We start from the raw sequence: 25,190 nt of genomic DNA on the forward strand, positions 1-25,190 counted from the left end.
GTGTATCTAGGATTACCACGAATTAATTGTACTTGAGTAGGGTTAAGGAAAATAAGTGATCTTAGAATAACCTTAACCACATCGTGGTCATCCCATTTCTTGCTCCCGAGGTTGCGCACTTGGTTCACCAAGGTTTTGAGCCGGTTGTACATATCTTGTGGCTCCTCCCCTTGGCGAAGACGGAAGCGACCGAGCTCCCCCTCGATCATTTCCCGCTTGGTGATCTTGGTGAGTTCATCACCCTCGTGCGCGGTCTTGAGCACGTCCCAAACTTCCTTGGCGCTCTTTAATCCTTGCACCTTGTTGTACTCCTCCCTACTTAGAGAGGCGAGGAGTATAGTTGTGGCTTGGGAGTTGAAGTGCTCGATTTAGGTCACCTCGTCCTCATCATAATCCTCATCCCCTACGGATGGTACCTGTGCTCCAAACTCAACAACATTCCATATACTTTTATGGAGTGAGGTTAGATGAAATTTCATTAAGTCACTTCACCTAGCATAATCTTCACCGTCAAAGGTTGGTGGTTTGCCTAATGGAACGGAAAGCAATGGAGTATGTCTAGAGGTGCGGGGGTAGTGTAAGGGAATCTTACTAAACTTCTTGCGCTCATGGCGCTTAGAAGTTACGGAGGGCGCGTCGGAGCCGGAGGTAGATGGCGATGAGGTGTTGGTCTCGTAGTAGACCACCTTCCTCATTTTCTTTTTCTTGTCCCCACTCCGATGTGACTTGTGGGAAGAGACTTTCTTCTCCTTCCCCTTTCCCATTTTGCGGGACTCTTCCAATGAAGCTTTCCCGTGGCTTGTAGCGGGCTTGTCGCCGGTCTCCATCTCCTTCTTGGCGGGTTCTCCCGACATCACTTCGAGCGGTTAGGCTCTAATGAAGCACTGGGCTCTGATACCAATTGAAAGTCGCCTAGAGGGGGGTGAATAGGGCGAAACTAAAATTTACAAAGTTAATCACAACTACAAGCCGGGTTAGCATTAGAAATATAATCGAGTCCGCGAGAGAGGGTGCAAAACAAATCGCAAGCGAATAAGGAGTATGACACACAGATTTGTTTTACCGAGGTTCGGTTCTCGCAAACCTACTCCCCGTTGAGGTGGTCACAAAGACCGGGTCTCTTTCAACCCTTTCCCTCTCTCAAACGGTCCCTCGGACCGAGTGAGCTTTCTCTTCTCAAATCAACCGGGAACAAAACTTCCCTGCAAGGACCACCACACAATTGGTGTCTCTTGCCTTGGTTACAAGTGAGTGTTTGATCACAAGAAAGAATGAGAAAGAAGAAAGCGATCCAAGCGCAAGAGCTCAAAAGAACACGACAAATCACTCTCACTAGTCACTAATGCTTTTGTGGAATTGGGAGAGGATTTGATCACTTGGGTGTGTCTTGTATTGAATGCCTAGCTCTTGTAAGTGGTTGGAAGGTTGAAAACTTGGATGACTTGAATGTGGGGTGGTTGGGGGTATTTATAGCCCCAACCACCAAACTAGCCGTTTGGTGGAGGCTGCTGTCGCATGGCGCACCGGACGCGCCACCGGACACTGTCCGGTGCGCCAGCCACGTCACCAGGCCGTTGGGTTCCGACCGTTGGAGCTCTGACTTCTGGGCCCGTCTGGATGTCCGGTGACACACCGGACATGCACTGTAGAGTGTCCGGTGCGCCACTTCGCGCGTGCCTGACTTCTGCGCGCTCTGGCGCGCATTTAATGCTTCTGCAGGTGACCGTTGGCGCCGAATAGCCGTTGCTCCGCTGGCTCACCGGACAGTCCGGTGCACACCGGACATGCCGGTGAATTATAGCGAAGCAAATTCTCGAAGCTGGCGAGTTCCAGAGTTGCTCTTCCCTGGGGCACCAGACACTGTCCGGTGAATTATAGTGGAGCGCCTCTGGATTTTCCCGAAGGTGAGGAGTTCAGCGTGAAGTCCCCTGGTGCACCGGACACTGTCCGGTGGCACACAGGACAGTCCGGTGCGCCAGACCATGGCTGCCTTCGGTTATCCCTTGCTCTCTTTGTTGAACCCAATTCTTGGTCTTTCTATTGGCTAAGTGTGAACCTTTGGCACCTGTATAACTTATACACTAGAGCAAACTAGTTAGTTCAATTTATTTGTGTTGAGCAATTCAACCACCAAAATCAATTAGGAAATAGGTGTAAGCCTAATTCCCTTTCATGTACAATATATTTGAAAGTATGACAAATATATATGTATAAAAAATTAAAAATTAAAAATATCTCTAATATAAATATTTGTGTATAGAGAACTTGATTTAGAGAATGTTGTTGGAGAGGTGAAGATATAGATGATGAAATTTTTTAGAGCAAACTGTAAATGACGGATATAGAGACGATATATACAGGATGTTGATGGAGACACCCTAATTACTCACCTGGCGGTGTGGCATGCATGCAACTTGGCCGCCTTGGAATTCGTTCTTGAAAAACAATGTTTTGTTTCCTGTTGAGCATGGATTGTTTTCAATTGGATGTACGTACGTGTCACTAATTGGTTCCTTTCTGTCTGGCCTTTTGGTGGTTATGTTAAGGCCGGGCGATAGTTTGCTTACTGACGATGCTACTTTTGTTTAGGATAGCATATAGCACCCTTGTTGAATATATATACACACTACCTTACCTTCTGCAGAAGCAACTACTACCACCACTGAGGAGACGCTGTTGTTAGCTAGCATCGTGTGATGATCTTCATCTACCCTCACTTGCTTGCTAGCTTCTGGTTTAACTATTAGAGCAAATGCGTATATATACAATGATATACAGGATGGTATTGCATACACATCATCCAACGAAGGAAGCTGCACTGCAAGCATATATGCAGCAAACAAGTCAAAAGCGTACTCGCCGGGGTGTAATTTCGCGGACCTGCTTCGCCTGACCAAGGAAGAGATACTGACAAGACGGTATGTGTGTGTGTGTGTGCACAACAATCGTACGTTGCTTCCAATCAATAGGGCAGCCAGTGCTGGTAGCTCAGATGTTGTTTGAGTATCCTGTGTATCCATACGGTACGTGTACTGTCCTTGGGCATACGGAAGGGGGAAATGAAGGATCTGATGAAGACCAGAAAATGTGACTGGTTAAACATTCTGCAGTAGCTAGCTAGCTAGAGGATATGCATGGTACGTAGCAAGTTATAATTAACTAGGTTTCAAACAAAAAAAACTGTTTCCGTTTAATCCTTTTAGTATCACACTGAGCAATTTGAGATATCGTGTGCCCAAATAATCATGTAAATCAAGTACCAGTTTTTGGGGAAAAAATGTACTAATCAGTTTGTTGCCAGCGTGTGTACGTGTTTCCTTTTATATATTTTCTATATATATAGGACTAACAGATCCGATGCATCGTTCTAAGTGCACGCATGCACCTTGATCATGCTGTTCTCTCTTTGCATGCATGCAATATTGCGAGAGTGTTTCGGCTTGTTATTCTCATCAAACTGAATTGAATGGGCAATTGGGCATCGCTGTCACAATCTATATATACATTGCTAGTGGATTATCACACAATATATTAATTAATAATAATCGCTCTAAAACCAACCACCCCAATTAAGATGCGAGGTCCCTTTTTTTTTTCTCGCAAACAGAAAGTGCACGCAGGAACCGGAAAGGTCGTCAATGATCCAGTGATCGATATGAAACACAGACAAAGATGCATATGCTCCCAAAACACAGCCTACTTGATCCTCATCGCCAACTGTTTTTTACCGCATTTATTAAATGGTTTGGAACGCCGAGATTAAATTTCATAGGATTATATATATATATATATATATATATATATATATATATATATATATATATATATATATATATATATATATATATATATATATATACACGCGCACTAATTTTATGTACGTACGTTTGTGACCGCACACAATCGTATTTAATACTTATAAAAAAATAAATTTAATATTAAAGTAAACACGTGGTTCGCATATCATATATTAAACTGTAAAAAGAAATATTACATTATCTTAGTTAAACGACCGAGAAATTTATGAGTTGAAAAATAGTCCAACCTTTTTTTATATACACCAGTATAGTTAAAAGGTCGCTCATCCTACTTCAGCTAGCGATCGAGGTGGTACAATGTGATAGCGTGTGAGTTCCTATCGTGTTGGCCGGTTTGAGTAATTTCCTATGGCCTGTTAGTAGAGGCGAGAAGAGAGGGGAACAGACCTACGCTCTTCTCCGAATGCGACGCACAACGCAAGACAAGGAGTAGAGATGCGAAACTTTATGAGAGTTGCATTCTTGTCCATCTTTAACATGCCCTTGTGCTTGCGCAGGCACGAGCACGACCCCCGACGTGTCATATATATGCGTAAATAAACTGCTAGTAGGATATATATGATCTCACACGCGGCTAGCTCTGGGGATGAACAAGTCCACTCCAGATCAGGGTCAAAGCAGATGACAGCATGCGCGAGGATGCTGCCGCATTGTCAGTTGCAACTGCCCATGGACTTTTGGCGGCAGGTCAGCCTAGCTAGCAATGGCAATTAGCAGCAGTAGGGCCAGCAGCCGCCGGCGGGGTCCCCCCAACGAACGAACGCGCTGTGCATTGGTTCGGTGTGATGGGTCTCCGGCCTTCCGTTCCACCCGGAGAGTTAGGGTTCGCAGCAGTACAGCCATAACTGAATGGAAGGACTCGCGTCGATAGGATCGGACTCGTCGTCATTCTGACGACGACCGGCCGGCCGGAGCTCTGTACGTACGCCTGTGGAGTACGTAGTACTCCGTCCGCGTCGCAGGAGTAGCTAGGAGGGAGAGTACGTACGCTTGCTGTCAACGTACTGCTACGACGTGAATTATTGGTGATGCCATTCGATCTCTTACCAGTTTCGAGAGGAACCTGCTTGATGACGTTGTATGGAGACTTTAAGTTGCATGCATGCACGGTACTACTGTATACTAAGTGTTTTGACTGATGACTACTGGTGGGAGGGAATGAGAATTTATATCTTTGGAACCAAGGAAAAGTGGAGGAAATTTTCCTATGTGTGGTCCTTTGGAACAAAGGATCAGTTTCCTACTAATCCTATAAAATTTCTGTGAAATTAGATCATTATTATTGTAGTGAGATTTTTAAAGGATTTCTAACGTGAGGTCCAACCTCTCGAATTTTTTTTCTATGAAATTGAAAGTGCCATGTGCAACTTTTAACTCTAATCCTACGTTTCTCCTGTCCCTGTATGCATGTTTCGTCAATCCTGCATTCCAAAGGAGCCCTAATGCATAGTAGTATTGAGATAAGGTTGTGTGCTGCTTTTTGAAATGGAAAGGAATCATGTCCTCGTTTTTCATTTTATTAGGTGGGGACATGCATGCGCGTGGGCATGGAGGAAAGAGATTAACTCGCAATCTGGGTTGTTTTAGCAAAACCAGCTAATCACAATCTGGGATGTATTCTTTTTCCCACTAAGGACCTGAGTTGGACCATATGGAAATTCCTCAAGGATATATATACGAGCTGCTTTGGGCCCTGCGTACGTGGTTAATTTCATCATATATATGTATCTCGATTCAATGATGATTAACCGATGCCAATGCCCAGCTTCGTGCTTATCCCATGCATCAATCAACAACGGTGATTCTAATGGCTACTAGATGCATGGCGACAAGAAGTAACAGTGGAGATCGCATACTGCCTTCTTATCCGTTGACACGTTCCATTATATATATTGGTTGTCAAGCAATGCATATGCATGGTAAAAATGTCTTGCAGAGTAGTAGTAGCTGTGTTCATCGTGGCTCGTGCATTCCTCGCCTGCCCTAAATCCTATCGTATTATTTGTCAATACTATGCTAGCTAGCGTATTTGTCACCTTCTCTGCCGTTCTGCTTCTGCAGCATTGCAGAGGAATATGGCATATGTAGCTAGCTTAGCTAGGGTGGCCAAGGAAACAAAAGAATGAAGAAGAAGACCGATGCGAAAGCTAGCTTGTGTCAGCATCAAGGTCAAACCATATCCGTACCTTTTGAAGTCCTATAAATACTGGGCGCGGCGCCGCGCAGACCACCCCACGACCAAATTAAACCAATAAGCTGCAACCGCCAGCGCACACGGGGGAGATGGGGAGAGCACCCTGCTGCGACAAGGCGACGGTGAAGAAGGGGCCATGGTCGCCGGAGGAGGACGCGATGCTCAAGAGCTACATCGAGGAGCATGGCACCGGGGGCAACTGGATTGCGCTGCCACACAAGATAGGTGCGTATCCATCCATGCATCTATATATTATCCATGCATTTTTATAGCTCGCTCGATCGATTGTTGATCCATATGGAATGGATCGGAACTCTGCTGCTGCATGCGCAGGGCTGAAGAGGTGCGGCAAGAGCTGCCGGCTGAGGTGGCTCAACTACCTGAGGCCCAACATAAAGCACGGCGACTTCACCCCGGAGGAGGACGGCGTCATCTGCAGCCTCTACATTAGCATAGGGAGCAGGTAGACAACCACTCCCGCGCCCGGCCTCTTCTTCACAGCTAGCTCACATGCATGCATGCTCAGCTGATCGAACTCCTCTAGTAGTGCTAAGCATGTGTGTTACGTTGATAATGGTCACGGGCAGGTGGTCCATCATCGCCGCGCAGCTGCCGGGGAGGACGGACAACGACGTGAAGAACTACTGGAACACCAAGCTGAAGAAGAGGCTCCTGGGGCGGCGCAAGGACCACCGCCACCACCACCACAGCGCGGCCGATGCGGCGGCCACCGGCGAGAGCACGAACGACGGTGAGCCGGCGGCGGCGCTGAGCGCGTCGGCCATGGAGAGGATCCAGCTCTGCATGCAGCTGCAGTCGACCCACCACCAGCACCACCCCTTGCCCCTCATGTGGCCTGGATGCAACGTCGTCAGTGGGAGCGGCGTTGCCAGTACTCAGAGCAACAACAGCTTCAACAGCAACGGCAGCAGCAGCAGCGTGACAGTAGCCGAACAAGGGCAGCTGATGAACGACCAGCAGCACCTCATGACTGCGCAGCTGGAGGCGGGTGCTGCTGCTGCTGCCGCCATAGACAACGGCCTCGCCGCCTCGCCGTCGAGCGCGGAGAACTCCAACATCATCGTCAGCATGGAGGCCGAGCTCCAAGAGCTGCTCTACGGCGGTGCTGCTGATGACGGCAGCCGAGGAGGGAAGGCCGTGGACGGCGGCGGCGGCGTAGTGCAGCAGGTGGATGTTGCGGAGTGGTGGAGCTATGACGACCAGCAGGGGAAGTCGTCGTCGTCGCCGGTGGCGGTGGGTTGCTGGGACTTCACCCCTGAACCCAACACGGCGTTCCTGGACTACGCGTCGGTCTACGACATCTGATAGCTTGGTCGGAGCCGTGAAGAACGAAGCTGTGAATTAAGTTAGAGAGGTGATACATAGTAGGGATTTGTCTACGTACAACGACATAAACTGGACTAAGCTAGCATCTCGTATAAGAAACTCCTATCTAGCAACATGTAAGGGGTAAATTGATTAAATAAATAAATGTACTTAAATACACCTGCCACAGCCTAGCTATTAGCTTGGCATGTTTCGGACAAAGAACAGAGACAAGGGACCTATATCATGCTGACAGAACAAGTCAAGTTAATTAGCGAAGTTGTTTAATTAGGCTGCTTTTGTTGGGCAGAAGCAGAACAGAGAACAGGAACTGCTGGTTCTTAATATGGAACCACGTACTGTATTAAAACAGGTCCACCAAAAAACATGAGAGCAAATTGAAAGAGAAGTAAAAAAAACATTGCCTCACTGATCAAACCCACAAATAAAGAAAAAATCGCAAGAATCAGGCGTATGAAGCCAATGAGCACAAATCCTAGTACACATATCAGATAAAAACAATGAGCACAAATCCCAGTATATATGCATACATATCTGATGCCTCAAATTAAATTGAAACGATGAAATACATGTTACCATGGTTTAGCCATCCTAATCTTCATTTTCTTGATTATAATAACATATTTATACACATACACGACAGATTCTCAACTTCTCAAGAAAAGACTAAGATAGCTATCGCTGGTGACACAAAAATGGGAGCTGAGCAGGATTTGTAGTGCCAATCAGTTCATGACACTGTCAATATCTAGTGCCGTCGCAACTGAACACGCTATTTGCTATTGCTTTACCATCTATGGCACACACACTCAGCATTAATCGAAGTCCAAATTAGTAATGTTATGTGTAAGAAGGAGAGAATTACGTATAATGTGTTGGATGTATTATATTGAGCCTCTAGCGAGAATATATAGGAATACATAACTTGGAGGACAATAATGCTATCCTAGAGATAAGGAAGGTTATCTTAGATATAAGAAAGGTTATCCCGGGATTACAATCAATATAATATTAAACCAACTATATCTAATATACTCTAGTGTGCCTAATAAATTCTAACATCCCCCGCAGTCGTAGCGTTAGCAACATAAACGGCCAGACTGAAGAACAATGGAGATATCCTTCCACAGTCGGAACGCCTGTGCGAATGCTGCGATTAGAGTAGCCCATACAAATGATAGCCCTTTATGCCGATAATGTCGAGGTGACTGTGATATCCTGGCCCCTGGATGGTGATGTCCTGACTCAAGGCTTAATAGAATTAATAGAGTATCCATACCAATAAGGTGCATCTTCTTTTTCAAAAGCCTATCTCGAAAGAACCTCCAAGTTAAGCATTAAGTGTGCTTGACTTGGAGCAATTTGGGATGGGTGACCGTCCGGGAAGTTTTCTCGGGTGTGCATGAGTGAGGACAAAGTGCGCACAAAAGACTCGTGTTGGTCTGTGGGGACGATATATGATCCTAGAGAGCTACCAGGAGCAAGTACCGCTGGTTCAAGAATTGGACGGGGTGTTACAAGTGGTATCAAAGCCAACCCTCGAGGTTTCACGGGCGTGTGTGGGCTAGGGAGTTCGGGTATATGGCGCATGGCGCATGTGGACCCGGAGTGGTCACATGGCATGGCATATGACGAGACACACAGACGTGGCTAAGAGTGGAGGTTCCTGGATTGGATTTGACAGATGAGGACGTCGGTCTTCTAAGAGGGGTGGATTGTGATATCCTGGCCCCTGGGATGGTGACGTCCTGGCCCAAGGCTTAATAGAATTAATAGAGTATCCATACCAACAAGGTGCATCTTTTTTCGAAAGCCTATCTCGAAAGAACCTCCAAGTTAAGCGTGCTTGACTTGGAGCAATTTGAGATGGATGACCGACCAGAAAGTTTTCTCGGGTGCGTATAAGTGAGGACAAAGTGCGCACAAAATACTCATGTTAGTTTGTGGTGACGATATATGATCCTAGAGAGCTTCCAGGAGTAAGTACCGCTGGTCCAGGGATTGGACGGGGTGTTACAGTGACCGAGTGCAAGGGCGTCGAGCCGTTGTCAAGGTGTGTAAGGAAAATGAACCACATGCCATTTGGCTAAGTGATTTTGGTGTTTAATAATCAACATAACATGTGGACTAATGTGTATACTAGTGTTTGTGTTTGTAGTTCACATGATGCAAAGGTAACTTGGACTAAGGCACTGAGGAAGCAACACCTTAAAAGAAGACATTAAAAAGACTATAAGTGAATATCAAAAAGTACCAAGCAAAGTCCAAGAAATGAAGGAAGTGTGGCCACTCGCGGACCGTCTTCCGGTGTGCAGCAGATAGTTCGGTGGCTCACCGAACAGTCCAGTGCGCCCCGACAGACTGTCCGGTGCACCAGGGAACAGGAGCCCAACGACTAGTTCCAGGTGGCACTATGGAGGAGAACCACCGGACTGTCCGGTGTGAAGTCAGCACGCCAACGATCCAATTGCAACAGTCAAATGCAACGGCTATGTGCACTGGACTGTCCGGTGCCTACCACCGGACTGACCGGTGTGACATAGAGAGATGTTGCCTTCAATCCAATGGCTAGTTTCAAGTTGGTACCTATATATACTTCACCCAATTGGTCATTTGAACGTGTGGGAGCCCAAGCAACATACCAAGGAAGGTTATACACATCTCCAAGTGATCAAACACCCAAGTGCTTAATAGAATCACTCGGTGATTAGCGTAGGTGCTTTGCGAAGTGCTTAGATTAGTTAGACCGCTATTGCACTTGCTCTATGTGATCCCTAGTTAGTTGAGTGAGTTTAAAAAACCCACATAACCTTTGGCTCTTGCGTGAGCCATTGTAATTGTACCGAGTGGGGCGAGAGTCTTGCGAGACCGTATCAACCGTGTTTATGATACAACCACCACCGTGTACTAGAGGGAATGAGGCCCACGACGTTTCGGCCAGAAACTCGATAGTTAAGACGACGGGGAGTGCACGAGAGGAGCTGAAAGCAGAGCACCACTTGCGCATGGAGAAGGCTCGTGACTCTCTACGGAGTTACTCATACGTGGTGCTTGGCCCTCATATGGGCTACTCTTTGCGTAGGGGTACTAACGAGAATTAGTCGGGACCTTGCGTGGTTCTGGATACCTCGATAAAAACACTGGCATCGTCCATGGGAGTTTGCATCTCTACCTTTGTTCTTTACCTTCTGCTTTTGCATTAAGTACTTAAGTTTCAATCTCTCCTTTCTAGTTAGAATATTTAGGATTGCAACTTAGGTTGTAAAACTCCCTTTTGCGGTAGAGATAACAACACTTAGTCAAATCCTAGTTTGCACAATTTAGTTTAAGTTATTTGGATCGGTTTTGTGCTAGGGATTTATTTGTGGCCTAGTTTATAGAGATAGTTTTTAGAAGTCCTAATTCACCCCTCCCCTCTTAGGCGTCACCAGTTCCTACAAGTGGTATCATAGCTCAGTTTGGCTCATTTGAAATGTTTTAGCTTCATCGCTAATAGAGCCGACACTTTTTAAAGAAAGGGGATGGATACCCATAGGCCAACACACTTAAACAACACAATTTCCCTTATTATAGTGCTAGGATGGCTTGATACCTCGAAAGAACCTCCAAGTTAAGCGTGCTTGGCTTGGAGCAATTTGGGATGGGTGGCCGACCGGAAAGTTTTCTCGAGTGCGCATGAGTGAGGACAAAGTGCGCACAAAAGACTCTTGTTGGTTTGTGGGGACGATGTATGATCCTAGAGAGTTACTATGAGTAAGTACCGCTGGTCCAGGGATTGGATGGGGTGTTACACTCTGCAGGTTGAGGATCTTCTCTTTAACATTGGCAGGAAAACACAAAGAAAGAGATGATGCTTCACATGTGGGGAGAAGGGTCACTTCAGGGACAACTGTCCAAATATGGTCAAACCTAAAAGAGGAGCAAAGGCAAGGCGCTTACAGTTACAGGTGTCAAGACTTGGGATGATTCTTTGAGCGAAAATGATTCGCCAAGGAGCCACAACCACCGTTGTTCATCGAAATCCTCACGCCCTTTCATCACACAAATGCCTTATGGCAAGAGGTAAATTGAGTATCACATCCTCTAGTGATGAGGGTAATAGTGATGATGATTGTGATGGTGAGGGAAAGCCCTCCTTAAATGAGTTGGAGCATGTCGTAAAGTTTTTTTGAGGATGTTTACACTAAACAAAAGGCTCAACTTAAAACTTTGAAAAGTAAGTTGCTTAGCTCTCAAAATGATTATAAATGTTTGCTAGAAAAGTATGAAACTTTTGCAAATTTGAACTGTGAGCTAACAACAAAAATTGAGCAATTAGAGTCTAAAGATCCATCCTCAACTACCAATGATAGCCTTGTTAAAAAGAATGAAAAACTTAAAGCTAAGTTAGCTAGCTCTCAAGTTGCTATTGAAAACTTGCTAGAGAAAATGGAAATTCTTAGCATACATAACAATGAACTAACTAGTAAGCTTGAAAACATCGGTAGTACCCCAGGAGCATCCTTAGTTGGAATTCCTAAAATTGTTAAAAAGTATGCTTCTACTTCTTGCTTAGATTTAATTGATGATTCTAACTCTAGCAATCAAGTTCTTGTTGAAAATATTTTTATAGAAACATGTTCAAATGATATTGCATTAGAAAATGGGTTATTGAAGCAAGAGGTGGCTCGCCTTGGTAAGGCCTTGTATGACAAGAAAGACAAAGGCAAACAAACCCAACCACTTCAGGATAACACCACTGCGGGAGTGAACAAGCTTGTGGAGGGTGAAACTGTGGTATGCTGGCTATGTCATAAGGAAGGCCACAAGTCTTACCAATGCAAGGTGAAGACCGGGAAGAAGCAAAAGAAAAAACCAACAAGCAAGATCTTCAACACCTACATCAACAAGGTGGACAAAAAGGAGACTACACCATACATAATAAACAAGAAAAAGAATGGAAAGGTGATAACCATCAAGGCCAACAAGCAAGCCAATAAGGGACAGGGGGCCAAATGCATATGGGTGCTAAAGGAGATTATCTCAACCATGAAAAGCACTATGAAGGTTTGGGTCCCGAGAGGGAAGTGAGAAGTTCAAAGGACTTCGGGGAATTTGGAGAATTAGCAAATTTGGATGTATATCATGGGATGCATCATGTTGGATCAAGTTTACTGCCAAGTGGGTTGCTGAAAATTTGGACCCACATTCCCCACCCATGAATAAGGTAATTAGATTTATTGCATTTCCTTGTTTTTAGATATGGGCATCTAATTTCTTGTATCTAGTTTTTACCTTACATGCCTAGTTTTACATGTGGTATTTACTTTTGATTAGAGTTGCATGCATACTAGGTCAATTATATGGTAGTAATGCTCGTTTTCAACTCATATCCTTGAGCAAACATAAATGGTTTAAAATGTTTAGTTAAGCAAGACAAGCATCTTATTTAAAATTCCTAGATAAGTGGCACCTTTGTTTTGATTCCAAATTTACATCCTTCAATTGATGCCATTTTGAATTATATGTGCCAAAGCTCGGATTATACATAATTTGCCCCTCTTGATCACAAAATCAAAGTTTGTGTCTCCTACAAGTATTCAAAACTTGTATGCACACCTTGAGGGGGAGGTTTATCTATAATCTAAGTCTTTGAGACTAATACTTGTTTTCAAGTCTATTATGTGTGTAGTAGTCTAATTAAAGGAAAATGGAGTCCCCGAAGAAAGACAATAAGCTTCAAATGAATAACTACAATTGTTTTTAAGTTCTACAAGTGGTTTCGTTCCACTATTGGTATCATTTACATGCCTTCTTCAATTTTGATTAGACTATGCTTTTATCTTAATCATATGCCCCTCATGTTGCCATATATGCATATGTTGTTAAAATATATCTTTTATATATGCATAGCTTTAGGGGAGTTAGTTTATTCAATCATGTCTTGTTTCCTCTTGTTTTCATGTACTTTTCCTAAATAGAGGATCTCCATCAGGGGGAGTATGTCTTGTTTCATACAAAGGGGAAAATACTCTTTCAAAGGGGGAACACACTCTTTTAGGGCTAGTTTGGCAGCGAAGAGAAAAAATTCCCTTGGAAACCAACCTAGGAGGGGATTTTAGATGACACCTTATTTCCCATAGAGAATCTCCCCTCTCGGGTGTACTTTCCTGGCATTGTTTGGGAAGTAAGGGGCTAAATACCTGAGAGGGAAATGTGCCTTTGGGCCATTTCTATAATGTTTTGGTGATTAAGTGCCCAACACATATTCTTTAAGTCCTAATGTGCTAAAGATTGAAAAAGTGCAAATCAAGGCATGAGGTGTGTTTCTAGACTTAGTACATTTGTTTTTGAATACTAATGAAGTTATCTAAGTGCTAGAAACAGTGAGAAAAGAAGAAGAAAATAAACCGAAAAGACTTGGCTCGGTGCAGCCAGTCTGGCACACCGGACTGTCCGGTGGTGCACCGGACAGTGTCCGGTGCGCCAGGCTGGTCTCTGGTGAAAAGGCCGCTCTCGGGAAAAGATCAGCGGCGTACGGCTATAATTCACCGAACTGTCTGGTGGTGCACCGGACTGTCCGGTGAGCCAACGGTCGCCACCGCAACGGTCGACCGCGCAATCCGCGGGCGACGCGTGGCCCTCACCAACTGTCGGCAGGGGGCACCGGACAGTGTCCGGTGTGCCATCGGGCCCGAAGCTGCAACGGTCGACTGCGCCTTATTTGGAAGGCAATTGCGCACCAAACAGCTACAGTGACTGTCCGGTGGTGCATCGGACTATCCAGTGCACCACACGACAGAAGGCAAGATTAGCCTTCCAAGATTGTCTTCAAGGGCTCCTAGCTGCCTTAGGGCTATAAAAGGGACCCCTAGGCGCTTGGAGGAGTAACCCAAGTATTCTAAAGCATCCAGACTCCGCTCCCACGCATTTAATTCTCTGTGTTAGCGATTTGAGCTCCATTTGAGTTGCGAACTCCGTGTGTTGTACTTTGAGCTCAAGTTGTGACTTGTGTGCGTGGTTGTGCTGTGGATTTGAGTCTTGTGTGTGTTGCTCTCCCCTCCCTTACTTCTATGCTTCTTTTGTGATCATCATTGTAAGGGCGAGAGGCTCCAAGTTGTGGAGATTCCTCACAAACAGGAGAAAGACTAAGGAAGAAAGCCGTGGTATTCAAGTTGATCATTGGATCATTTGAAAGGGGTTGAGTGCAACCCTCGTCCATTGGGACGCCACAACGTGGAAGTAGGCAAGTGCTACTTGTCGAACCACGGGATAAAAATCACGTGTCTCGTGTGCTGCTTATTGTGATTGCTTTGTTCGCACGAGAATGTTTCTTAGCCACTTGACTACACTAACACTCATAACTAAGTTTTGTGGCTGTTAGTGTTTGATTTTTACAGGATCACCTATTCACCCCCCTCTAGGTGCTCTCAATTGGTATCAGAGGCGTACTCTTCATCTAAGGGACTAACCGCCCGAAGAGATGGATCCTAAGGGAAAGGGGATGGTGGTCAACGACAAGGAGAAGGAATCCCTCTTCAACGAGCCAAGAGATGACAAGCCCACTGACTCAGGCTCGAGTCACAAGAAGAAGGACGGGAATAAGAAGAGGCACATCAAGAAGATCATATACTACGACAGCGATGTATCTTCTTCTTCACCAAGAGACGACGACGACTCTTCGTCGAAAAAGAGAACGGTTAATCAAAACTACTCTTTTGACTATTCTCGCATGCCGTACAATTCGATTGCACATTTACTCTCTATTCCTCTAGGAAAACCTCCACACTTTGATGGAGAGGACTACTCATTTTGGAGTCATAAAATGCGTAGTCATCTATTTTCTCTCCATCCTAGCATTTGGGAAATAGTGGAAAATGGAATGCATTTCGATAGTACGGATAACCCTGTGATGATAAATGAACAAATTCATAAGAATGCACAAGCTACCACTATTTTGCTAGCATCTTTGTGCAGGGATGAATATAATAAGGTGAGCGGCTTGGACAACGCCAAGCAAATCTGGGACACCCTCAAGATATCTCATGATGGAAACGACGCCACCATGATCACCAAAATGGAGTTGGTGGAAGGCGAGCTGGGAAGATTTGCGATGATCAGGGGAGAGGAGCCAACACAAACCTACAACAAGCTCAAGACCCTGGTCAACAAGACTAGGAGCTATGGAAGCACAAGATGGACGGACCACGACGTCGTCCGACTCATGCTCAGGTCCTTTACAGTTATTGACCCCCATCTTGTGAATCTTATCCGTGAAAATCCCAGGTACACAAAGATGACGCCCGAGGAGATACTCAAAAAATTTGTGAGCGAGCGCATGATGGTAAAGGAGACACGATATGTGGATGACGCCTTGAACGGTCCACTACCCGTCTACGAGCCGCAACCCATTGCGCTCAAGGCAACAAGCAGCAAGGAGGCACTACCAAGCAAGGTAGCATAAGTAGAGGCTGCCGGGCTCAACGATAATGAAATGGCGCTTATCATCAAGCGCTTCAAGACCGCACTCGAAGGACACAAAGAATATCCCTCCAAGAGTAAAACAAGGGGAAATGCTCCTGCTTCAAATGCGGTAAGACTGGTCACTTTATTGCAAATTGTCCCGATAATGATAGTGACCAGGGACAAGAAAAGAGCGGGAAGAAGGAGAAGAAGAAGAGCTACAGGAACGCAAAGGGCGAGGCGCACCTTGGAAAGGAATGGGACTCGGACTGCTCTTCTTCCGACTCCGACGACGAAGGACTCGCTGCCTCGGCCTTCAACAAGTCTTCTCTCTTCCCCAACGAACGCCATACATGTCTTATGGCCAAGGAAAATAAGGTACATGGTCGAGATACCCCTAAGTACACTACTTCTAGCGATGATGATTCTTCCGATGATGAAGTAGATTACTCTAGCTTATTTAAAGGTTTAGCTAGAGCCAAAGTAGAGAAAATTAATGAATTAATTGATGCTCTAAATGAAAAAGATAGATTGCTAGAGAAGCAAGAGGACATTTTATATGAGGAACATGACAAATTTGTTAGTGTACAAAAATCTCTTGCTTTAGAAACTAAGAGAAATGAAATGATGTCTTCTGAATTATCTGCTTGCCATGAATCTATCTCTAGTTTAAACATTTTGAGTGATGATTTAAATGCTAAGCTAGAGGAAGCTAATAAATCTAGTTCATGTGTAGAGCATGTTGTTATTTGCAATAGATGCAAGGACTTTGATGTTAATTCTTGTGATGAACACCTTATTTCTATTGCTAAACTAAATGATGAGGTGGCAAGTCTTAATGCTCAACTTAAGACTTGCAAAATAGATTTTGATAAGTTAAAATTTGCTAGGGATGCCTACACTGTTGGTAGACACCCCTCAAATAAGGATGGGCTTGGTTTTTGAAAGGAAGCCAAGAACTTAACAAGCCAAAGGGCTCCCATTCCCAACAAGGAGAAAGGGAAGGCCCCTATGGCTAGTAGTACTCAAAGGAATCATGCTTTCATTTATAATAGCAAAATTGCTAGTCATTCCAATTATAATAGGAGTTATGATCATGATGCTTTTGATTCACATGCTATGTTTGCCTCTAGTTCTACTTTTGTTCACGGTAGAAGTAGGCCTAGGAGAAATCATGTTGTGCATCATGTGCCTAGGAAAGTGTGTAATGAATCTACTACTGTTTTCCATGCTTGCAACACTTCTTTTGTTCTTTCATGTAAGAATGCAAAAGTAGTGGCTAGGAAATTGGGATCCAAATGCAAGGGAGACAAAACTTGCATATGGGTTCCAAAAACTATTGTGACTAACCTTGTAGGACCCAACAAGAGTTGGGTACCTAAAACCCAAGCTTAAATTGCCTTGCAGGTTTATGCATCCGGGGGATCTAGCTGGATAATCGACAGCGCATGCACAAACCACATGACGGGGGAGAAGAAGATGTTCACCTCATACGTTGAGAACAAGGATTCCCAGGATACGATTATTTTTGGAGATGGGAACCAAGGCAAGGTCAAAGGTTTGGGAAAGATAGCCATCACAAGCGAGCACTCTATTTCAAATGTATTTTTAGTAGAGTCATTAGGGTACAACCTCCTGTCTGTAAGTCAATTGTGCCACATGGGCTACAATTGTTTGTTTACAAATATTGATGTATCTGTCTTTAGAAGGAGTGATGGTTCATTAGCGTTTAAGGGTGTATTAGACGACAAACTCTACTTAGTTGATTTTTCGAAAGAGGAGGTCGATCTAGATGCATGCTTAATAGCTAAGACTAGTATGGGCTGGCTGTGGCATCGCCATCTAGCACATGTTGGGATGAAGAACCTTCATAAACTTCTAAAGGGAGACATGTGTTAGGACTAACCAATGTTTGTTTCGAAAAAGATAGACCTTGTGCAGCTTATCAGGCAGTGAAGCAGGTGGGAAGCACACATCATAGCAAGAATGTGATAACAACATCAAGACCACTGGAGCTTCTTCACATGGACCTCTTCGGACCCGTTGCCTACCTTAGCATCGGGGGAAGTAAGTATGGTCTTGTAATTATTGATGATTTTTCCCGCTTCACTTGGGTGTTCTTTTTGCAGGATAAAACAAAAACCCAAGGGACCCTCAAGCGCTTTCTAAGAAGGGCTAAAAACGAATTTGAGCTCAAGGTAAAAAAGATAAGAAGCGACAACGGGTCCGAGTTCAAGAATCTGCAAGTAGAGGAGTATCTTGAGGAAGAAGGTGTCAAGCATGAGTTCTCCGCTCCCTACACACCACAGCAAAACGGTGTAGTAGAGAGGAAGAACAGGACACTTATTGACATGGCGAGAACGATGCTTGGAGAATTCAAGACGCCCGAGAGGTTTTGGTCGGAAGCTGTGAACACAGCTTGCCACGCCATAAACCGGCTCTACCTACATCGCCTTCTCAAGAAGACCTCGTATGGACTCCTTATCGGTAACAAACCCAACATTTCTTACTTTCGTGTATTTGGGAGAAAATGTTACATTCTAGTGAAGAAAGGTAGACATTCCAAATTTGCTCCCAAGGCAGTAGAAGGGTTTTTACTAGGGTATGACGCAAATACAAAGGCGTATAGAGTCTTCAACAAATCATCGGGTTTGGTTGAAGTCTCTAGCAACATTGTATTTGATGAGACTAATGGCTCTCCAAGAGAGCAAGTTGATCTTGATGACATAGATGAAGATGATGTTCTGACGGCCGCAATGCGCACGATGGCGATAGGTGATGTGCGACCACAGGAACAACAAGAGCAAGATCAGCCATCTTCCTCCACAATGATGCAGCCTCCAACCCAAGATGATGGACAGGTACCTCAAGAAGAGGAGCGTGATCAAAGGGGAGCACAAGAAGAACAAGTTATGGAGGAAGAAGCACCACGTGTTCCTCCAAATCAAATCCGAGCAACGATCCAACGACATCACCCCGTTGACCAGATTTTGGGTGACATAAGCAAGGGAGTAACTACTCGCTCAAGATTAGCTAACTTTTGTGAGCATTACTCGTTTGTCTCTTCTATTGAGCCTTTCAGGGTAGAAGAGGCCTTGCAAGATCCGGATTGGGTGTTGGCCATGCAGGAAGAGCTCAACAACTTCAAGAGTAATGAAGTATGGAGCCTGGTGCCACGTCCCAAGCAAAATGTTGTGGGAACCAAGTGGGTGTTCCGCAACAAGCAAGACGAGCACGAGGTGGTGACAAGAAACAAGGCTCGACTTGTGGCAAAAGGTTATGCCCAAGTCGCAGGTTTGGATTTCGAGGAGACTTTTGCTCCTGTGGCTAGGCTAGAGTCTATTCGAATATTATTAGCATATGCCGCTCACCACTCCTTAAGGTTGTTTCAAATGGATGTGAAGAGCGCTTTCCTCAATGGGCCAATCAAGGAGGAGGTATACGTGGAACAACCCCCTGGCTTTGAGGATGACAGGTACCCCGACCATGTGTTCAAGCTCTCTAAGGCGCTCTATGGACTTAAGCAAGCCCCAAGAGCATGGTATGAATGCCTTAGAGATTTTTTAATTGCTAATGCTTTCAAGGTTGGGAAAGCCGATCCCACTCTTTTCACTAAGACTTGTGATGGTGATCTTTTTGTGTACCAAATTTATGTCGATGACATAATATTTGGTTCTACTAATCAAAAGTCTTGTGAGGAGTTTAGCAGGGTGATGACTCAAAAGTTTGAGATGTCAGTGATGGGTGAGTTGACCTACTTTCTTGGGTTCCAAGTGAAGCAACTCAAGGACGACACCTTCCTCTCCCAAACGAAGTACACTCAAGACCTTCTCAAGAGGTTTGGGATGAAGGACGCCAAGCCCGCGAAGACACCGATGGGAACCGATGGGCATGTCGACCTCAACAAAGGAGGTAAGTCTGTTGATCAAAAGGCATACCGGTCTATGATAGGGTCATTGCTTTATTTATGTGCTAGTAGACCGAACATTATGCTAAGTGTATGCATGTGTGCTAGATAACAATCCGACCCTAGGGAATGTCACCTTGTGGCCGTTAAGCGAATTCTTAGATATTTAGTTTCTACGCCTTGCTTCGGAATCTGGTATCCAAAGGGGTCTACCTTTGACTTGATTGGATATTCAGACTCTGATTATGCTGGATGCAAGGTTGATAGGAAGAGTACATCAAGGACGTGCCAATTCCTAGGAAGGTCCCTGGTGTCTTGGAGTTCAAAGAAACAAACATTCGTTGCCCTATCCATCGCTGAGGCCGAGTATGTTGCCGCAGGACAGTGTTGCGCGCAACTACTTTGGATGAGGAAAACCCTCAGGGACTTCGGCTACAATCTGAACAAAGTCCCACTCCTATGTGACAATGAGAGTGCTATCCGCATGGCGGATAATCCTATTGAACACAGCCGCACTAAGCACATAGACATCCGGCATCACTTTCTGAGAGACCACCAGCAAAAGGGAGATATCGAGGTGTACCATGTTAGCACCGAGAACCAGCTAGCCGATATCTTTACCAAGCCGTTGAATGAGAAAACTTTTTGCAGGTTGCGTAGTGAGCTAAATGTCTTAGATTCGTGTAACTTGGATTGATCTATAGCATACATGTGTTATATGCCTTTGATCATGTTACTTCATGTATTTATGTGATTTGTTGCATATTTATGGTGCTCAAGTTGTGCAAGGGATCCCCGGACCTCACAAGTCCATGTGTGAATGATGCACATATTTAGGGGTAGATGTGCTACAACTTGACCCTTTGAGACTAACCTTTGTGTTTGAGTATACTTGATGTAGTCTCAAAGATGAATTGAAAGGGAAAGGTGAACTTGGACCATGCAAAGACTTCCACTGCACTCCGGTATTAGTGTACTCACCGCCAAGTTCATACTTATGCTCTCATTGCCTTTTTGCTCTTAATTGACATTTTTGGTGAGGCAATGGGGTTAAGGGGCCAAAAATGATCCCGTTTTGGTGCTCAATGCCAAAGGGGGAGAAATTAAGGCCAAAGCAAATGGATCAGCCAACCACTTGTGAATTTTGAAAGCAATAGAGTTAGAACTTTTGATTTGTCCAAAATACTCTTATTGCAAAATTTGGTCTCCTGTGGGGGAGAATTTTGATTATGGGAAAAGGGGGAGTTTTTGGCACTTGATCAATTTTTCTCTTGGAATATCTCTCCTTGTGCCCAAACAAGCGTGTTTGACTTAGAGATAGGAAAATGAATTTGATTTGCAAAAGCAAACCAAGTGGTGGCAAAGAGCGATCCAAATATGCCAAATTATAGTCAAAAACAATTTGGTCCTCAATTGCATTGATGTTGCACTTCTTTTGGTTGCTTTTGGTTGTGTTGGCATAAATCACCAAAGAGGGGGAGATTGAAAGGGAAATGTGCCTTTGGGCCATTTCTATAATGTTTTGGTGATTAAGTGCCCAACACATATTCTTTAAGTCCTAATGTGCCAAAGATTGAAAAAGTGCAAATCAAGGCATGAGGTATGTTTCTAGACTTAGTACATTTATTTTTGAATACTAATGAAGTTATCTAAGTGCTAGAAACAGTGAGAAAAGAAGAAGAAAAGAAACCGAAAAGACTTGGCTCGGTGCAGCCAAAACTCAGCTCAGTCTGGCACACCGGACTGTCCGGTGATGCACTGGACAGTGTCCGGTGGTGCAGGCTGGTCTCTGGTGAAAAGGCCGATGTCGGGAAAAGACCAGCGGCGTACGGCTATAATTCACCGTCCGGTGAGCCAACGATCGCCGGCGCAACGGTCGGCCGCGCAATCCGCGGGAGACGCGTGGCCCGCACCAACGGTCGGCAGGGGGCACCGGACTGTCCGGTGTGCACCAGACAGTGTCTGGTGCGCCATCGGGCCCGAAGCTGCAACGGTCGACTTTGCCTTATTTGGAAGGCAATCGCGCACCAGACAGCTACAGTGACTCGGTGCACCACACGACAGAAGGCAAGATTAGCCTTCCAAGATTGTCTTCAACGGCTCCTAGCTGCCTTGGGGCTATAAAAGGGACCCCTAGGCGCATGGAGGAGTAACCCAAGTATTCTAAAGCATCCAGACTCCGCTCCCACGCATTTGATTCTCTGTGTTAGCGATTTGAGCTCCATTTGAGTTGCGAACTCCGTGTGTTGTACTTTGAGCTCAAGTTGTGACTTGTGTGCGTGGTTGTGCTGTGGATTTGAGTCTTGTGTTTGTTGCTCTCCCCTCCCTTACTTATGTGCTTCTTTTGTGATCATCATTGTAAGGGTGAGAGGCTCCAAGTTGTGGAGATTCCTCGCAAACAGGAGAAAGACTAAGGAAGAAAGCCGTGGTATTCAAGTTGATCATTGGATCATTTGAAAGGGGTTGAGTGCAACCCTCGTCCATTGGGACGCCACAACGTGGAAGTAGACAAGTGCTACTTGGCCGAACCACGGGATAAAAATCACGTGTCTCGTGTGCTGCTTATTGTGATTGCTTTGTTCGCACGAGAATGTTTCTTAGCCACTTGACTACACTAACACTCATAACTAAGTTTTGTGGCTATTAGTGTTTGATTTTAACAGGATCACCTATTCACCCCCCTCTAGGTGCTCTCAATACCCCTCTTGAGCAAAAATACATAAAAAATTAGAAACAAATCAAATAAAAATAAGGAATATTTAGAAAACTCATAAACAATAAAACATCACTAAAAATCCAGAAATATGAAGCATGTATCAATACTGCAATGTCCGCTTAATATCACCATCACATAATATCATGTAATATTCAACGAAGCTAATCCATCCATCATCACATCACATAATATCATTATCTCCATTCACACGTACAGATAGGCAATATAATATAAAAATGGAGTATTAGGAAGTTTGGAAGTAGAATAAGACATCTAAAACATGCACGCCATATGTCAACTTAATGCGTTTTAGTTTCATGCCAGCTTCCTTCTCCATGTCCGCTTCATGTGTTGCTTCCACTTAACACACTGCAGGTAACACCAATTGACATACATTTTAGTTTATATGGTTACACAATTATATAGTTCAATGCTAGTAACATAGCATAACAACGTGGTTAAACAATATATAGCAGTAGGAGTTAGTAGTTGAAATGAATCAATTTATTCTATTTCCACCGAATAAATTCACTAAAATCAGAACATATGTGTTGCTTCCACTAAAACCAGAACATATGTGTTGCTTCCATTGAAAAAACTAGAATATCATATGTGTTGCTTCCACTGAATAAATTCACTGAATAAATTCTGTATAAAAAAACTTGTGTTAATGCACTAAAATCAGAAAAATAGCAAAGGCTCCTCCTTTTTATTCTAGTTCCACTGATGAAAGTTGAAACAAAATCCAAGAACAAGACTTCATTAATCTGTCATTAATCTATCAACACTAGGATAATCTGTTAGCACTATGTTTCTATGTACCAGCGCCCCTGCCACACAGTTCATTAATATGCCACACAGTTCCTTTGTACCAGCCATACAGTTGTATGTTTCTATGTAACCTAGACTTCATTAATCTGCAACACAGTTCCTTTGTACCAGCCATACAATTTATGTTTCTATGTAACCTAGACAAGCATTTCTTAAGCTCATACAGTTCCTTTTCAAAAACTTGAACAACTCAATAATATCAAAATGAGCTTTTCATTACAATAAGATAAGAAACATATTGGCATTCTTATGCAAGAACAAGCATATTATTTTATTCAGTGAATACCTGTAAGCCTATCTCTTCATCGCCACATTCACCTCACATCACATGATAGTAGTGAGCACTCTACAAGCACTATGGAGAAAAATAATCAGCAATAATCATATAAACAAACTTCAATTGCATAGAAACTAAGAATTAGAACTTACCTAATTTTCCTCTTCAACCAAAGTAATCTAGCATTGTGGTTTTTTGACTTCATAAACACCTCTCGGTTTATCGCAGATTCAAAGACCTCCATTGCATATGATCTATCCTCATCTGTGAACCCATCAATTGTATCCAACTTGTCTAGACACTTTTCCATAGACACTTCTTCAATACCTTCGAGCGTTTTGGCGCTCCTCTTAAAATCCACAAAACTTTCAATGGCTGCTCCAATTTGGCTTTGCTTGCGCTTTCTCCCATTTCCACCTTCTACATGTCTTGATTGAGCTTCATTTGATATTTCTTGGAAATCCATGGAGAATGGGTTTGTGTTGGGGTGCAAGGGAGAGTGGCTTTGTTCAGAGGTACTCCTGTTCGAATGAGCAGTAGTAGAAGCGAAAGCTGTAGCAAGAGGGCCACTAGGAGGGACAGCAAGAGGGCCACCAGGAGGGGCAGTAAGAGGACGAACAGGAATGAAAGAAGGAGGTGGCATTTGCTGAGTGGATGTGAAATTCAAATCTCCTGTATCCACACTACCTAAAAAGAGAGAAGATGAGTAAAAATACATTCTGATAAGTAGTAAAAAGATAGAAGTTATAAGTTGTAATGAGATTTAAGCTCCTTATCTTTGTCTTGCATTTGCTGTTTGGAGTAATGGGCAAGAGGATACCTCTCATTGAACTTGTTTGTGATACTATTCTATCCCTCAGCAGTCCAACCATTTTGACTTTTGAACTTTGGGTTGTCCTTATTGTAAGTGCAATCAACCCTGACTGAGGGTTCTGGTGATTGAATGACAAAACAAACCGAGTTTCTAACAAGTTTGCTCCTAGTATGTATACAGTTATTCTAAAGACATGAGGAGCACAGATTCTATATGTACACAAATGGAAAAGCACAGCGGATTAAAATTCTACATCGTATAGCGTGCTTCAAGTGCTTGTGAACAACGGCAATTTACTTTTTACAATTATTGAGTCATAGGGATCGTCGTTCAATTAAGAGGGATCCGCAATAGTTGAGTAAGTAACTGCGATGAGCTCAGTCCAAACCTCTTTCAAATCCTCTAAGAAAATATTTTATCAGATCATGAATGCTCTTGGAAAAACCACTTTCATTTCCCACTAAGACTTCCCCATGGTTCTCTTCAGTTTTCTAAAAATCTGTTCAGCCAGTTTCAAAAACCGGCTCAACCGGACTAAAAACCGGCTCAACCGATTTTTTGCACTGTTCCTTCTGCCACTTTCTGATCTGCTAGTCTGCCAATCAGTCCTGTCAGAAAAGTCGTGTGCAGACTGTTGAAAAACCGGCTCAACCGGTTTTTGGGCCTGTTCAACCGATTTTGGAACCGGTCCACTCTCCGGCTGAGCCAGCCAGTGAACCGAGAACCACCCTGGTGGAAACCGGTTCAACCGGTTTTCAGTCAGGATTCCCCAATGGCCAGCAGCTTTTGGGGGCTCCTTTATATACCCCTCACACTCTCTCTCTTCATTCACTTCTGCCCTCTC

General features: G+C 44.2%; 2 protein-coding genes across 3 annotated transcripts; one reads left to right on the plus strand and one right to left on the minus strand.

Annotated features, from left to right (window-relative positions):
• Positions 1 to 6,047: 6,047 nt before the first annotated feature.
• On the plus strand, positions 6,048 to 7,643 carry LOC541729 (transcription factor MYB36). Its single transcript, XM_008680300.3, has 3 exons — positions 6,048 to 6,237; positions 6,346 to 6,475; positions 6,600 to 7,643. Exons 1-3 carry the CDS (start codon positions 6,102 to 6,104, stop codon positions 7,336 to 7,338), a joined length of 1,005 nt encoding a protein of 334 aa, XP_008678522.1. The 5' UTR covers positions 6,048 to 6,101; the 3' UTR covers positions 7,339 to 7,643.
• Positions 7,644 to 22,543: 14,900 nt separating this feature from the next.
• LOC103653379 (uncharacterized) lies at positions 22,544 to 24,215 on the minus strand. 2 transcript variants are annotated; one of them, XM_035967286.1, is made up of 2 exons: positions 23,685 to 24,195; positions 22,544 to 22,793 (listed from the first exon to the last, which is right to left on the minus strand). In XM_035967286.1, the coding sequence occupies exons 1-2, from the start codon at positions 24,173 to 24,175 to the stop codon at positions 22,769 to 22,771; spliced, it is 516 nt and encodes a 171-aa protein (XP_035823179.1). In that variant the 5' UTR covers positions 24,176 to 24,195; the 3' UTR covers positions 22,544 to 22,768. The 2 variants fall into 2 exon arrangements, with proteins under 2 accessions (XP_035823179.1, XP_035823178.1); XM_035967285.1 differs by lacking the exon at positions 22,544 to 22,793 and adding an exon at positions 23,542 to 23,610 and having other exon boundaries at positions 23,685 to 24,215.
• Between the last annotated feature and the right edge of the window lie 975 nt (positions 24,216 to 25,190).

The sequence above is a fragment of the Zea mays genome, chromosome 4, assembly GCF_902167145.1.
Source record: "Zea mays cultivar B73 chromosome 4, Zm-B73-REFERENCE-NAM-5.0, whole genome shotgun sequence".
Lineage (NCBI taxonomy): Eukaryota > Viridiplantae > Streptophyta > Magnoliopsida > Poales > Poaceae > Zea > Zea mays.

Coding starts and splice junctions, on each gene's coding strand:
- LOC541729 (XM_008680300.3), top strand. CDS start 6,102: ATGGGGAGAGCACCCTGCTGCGACAAGGCGACGGTGAAGAAGGGGCCA. Junction 6,238..6,345: donor TGCGCTGCCACACAAGATAG/GTGCGTATCCAT, acceptor CTGCATGCGCAG/GGCTGAAGAGGTGCGGCAAG. Junction 6,476..6,599: donor TACATTAGCATAGGGAGCAG/GTAGACAACCAC, acceptor GGTCACGGGCAG/GTGGTCCATCATCGCCGCGC.
- LOC103653379 (XM_035967285.1), bottom strand. CDS start 24,175: ATGCCACCTCCTTCTTTCATTCCTGTTCGTCCTCTTACTGCCCCTCCT. Junction 23,611..23,684: donor TGGTTGAAGAGGAAAATTAG/GTAAGTTCTAAT, acceptor TTTTCTCCATAG/TGCTTGTAGAGTGCTCACTA.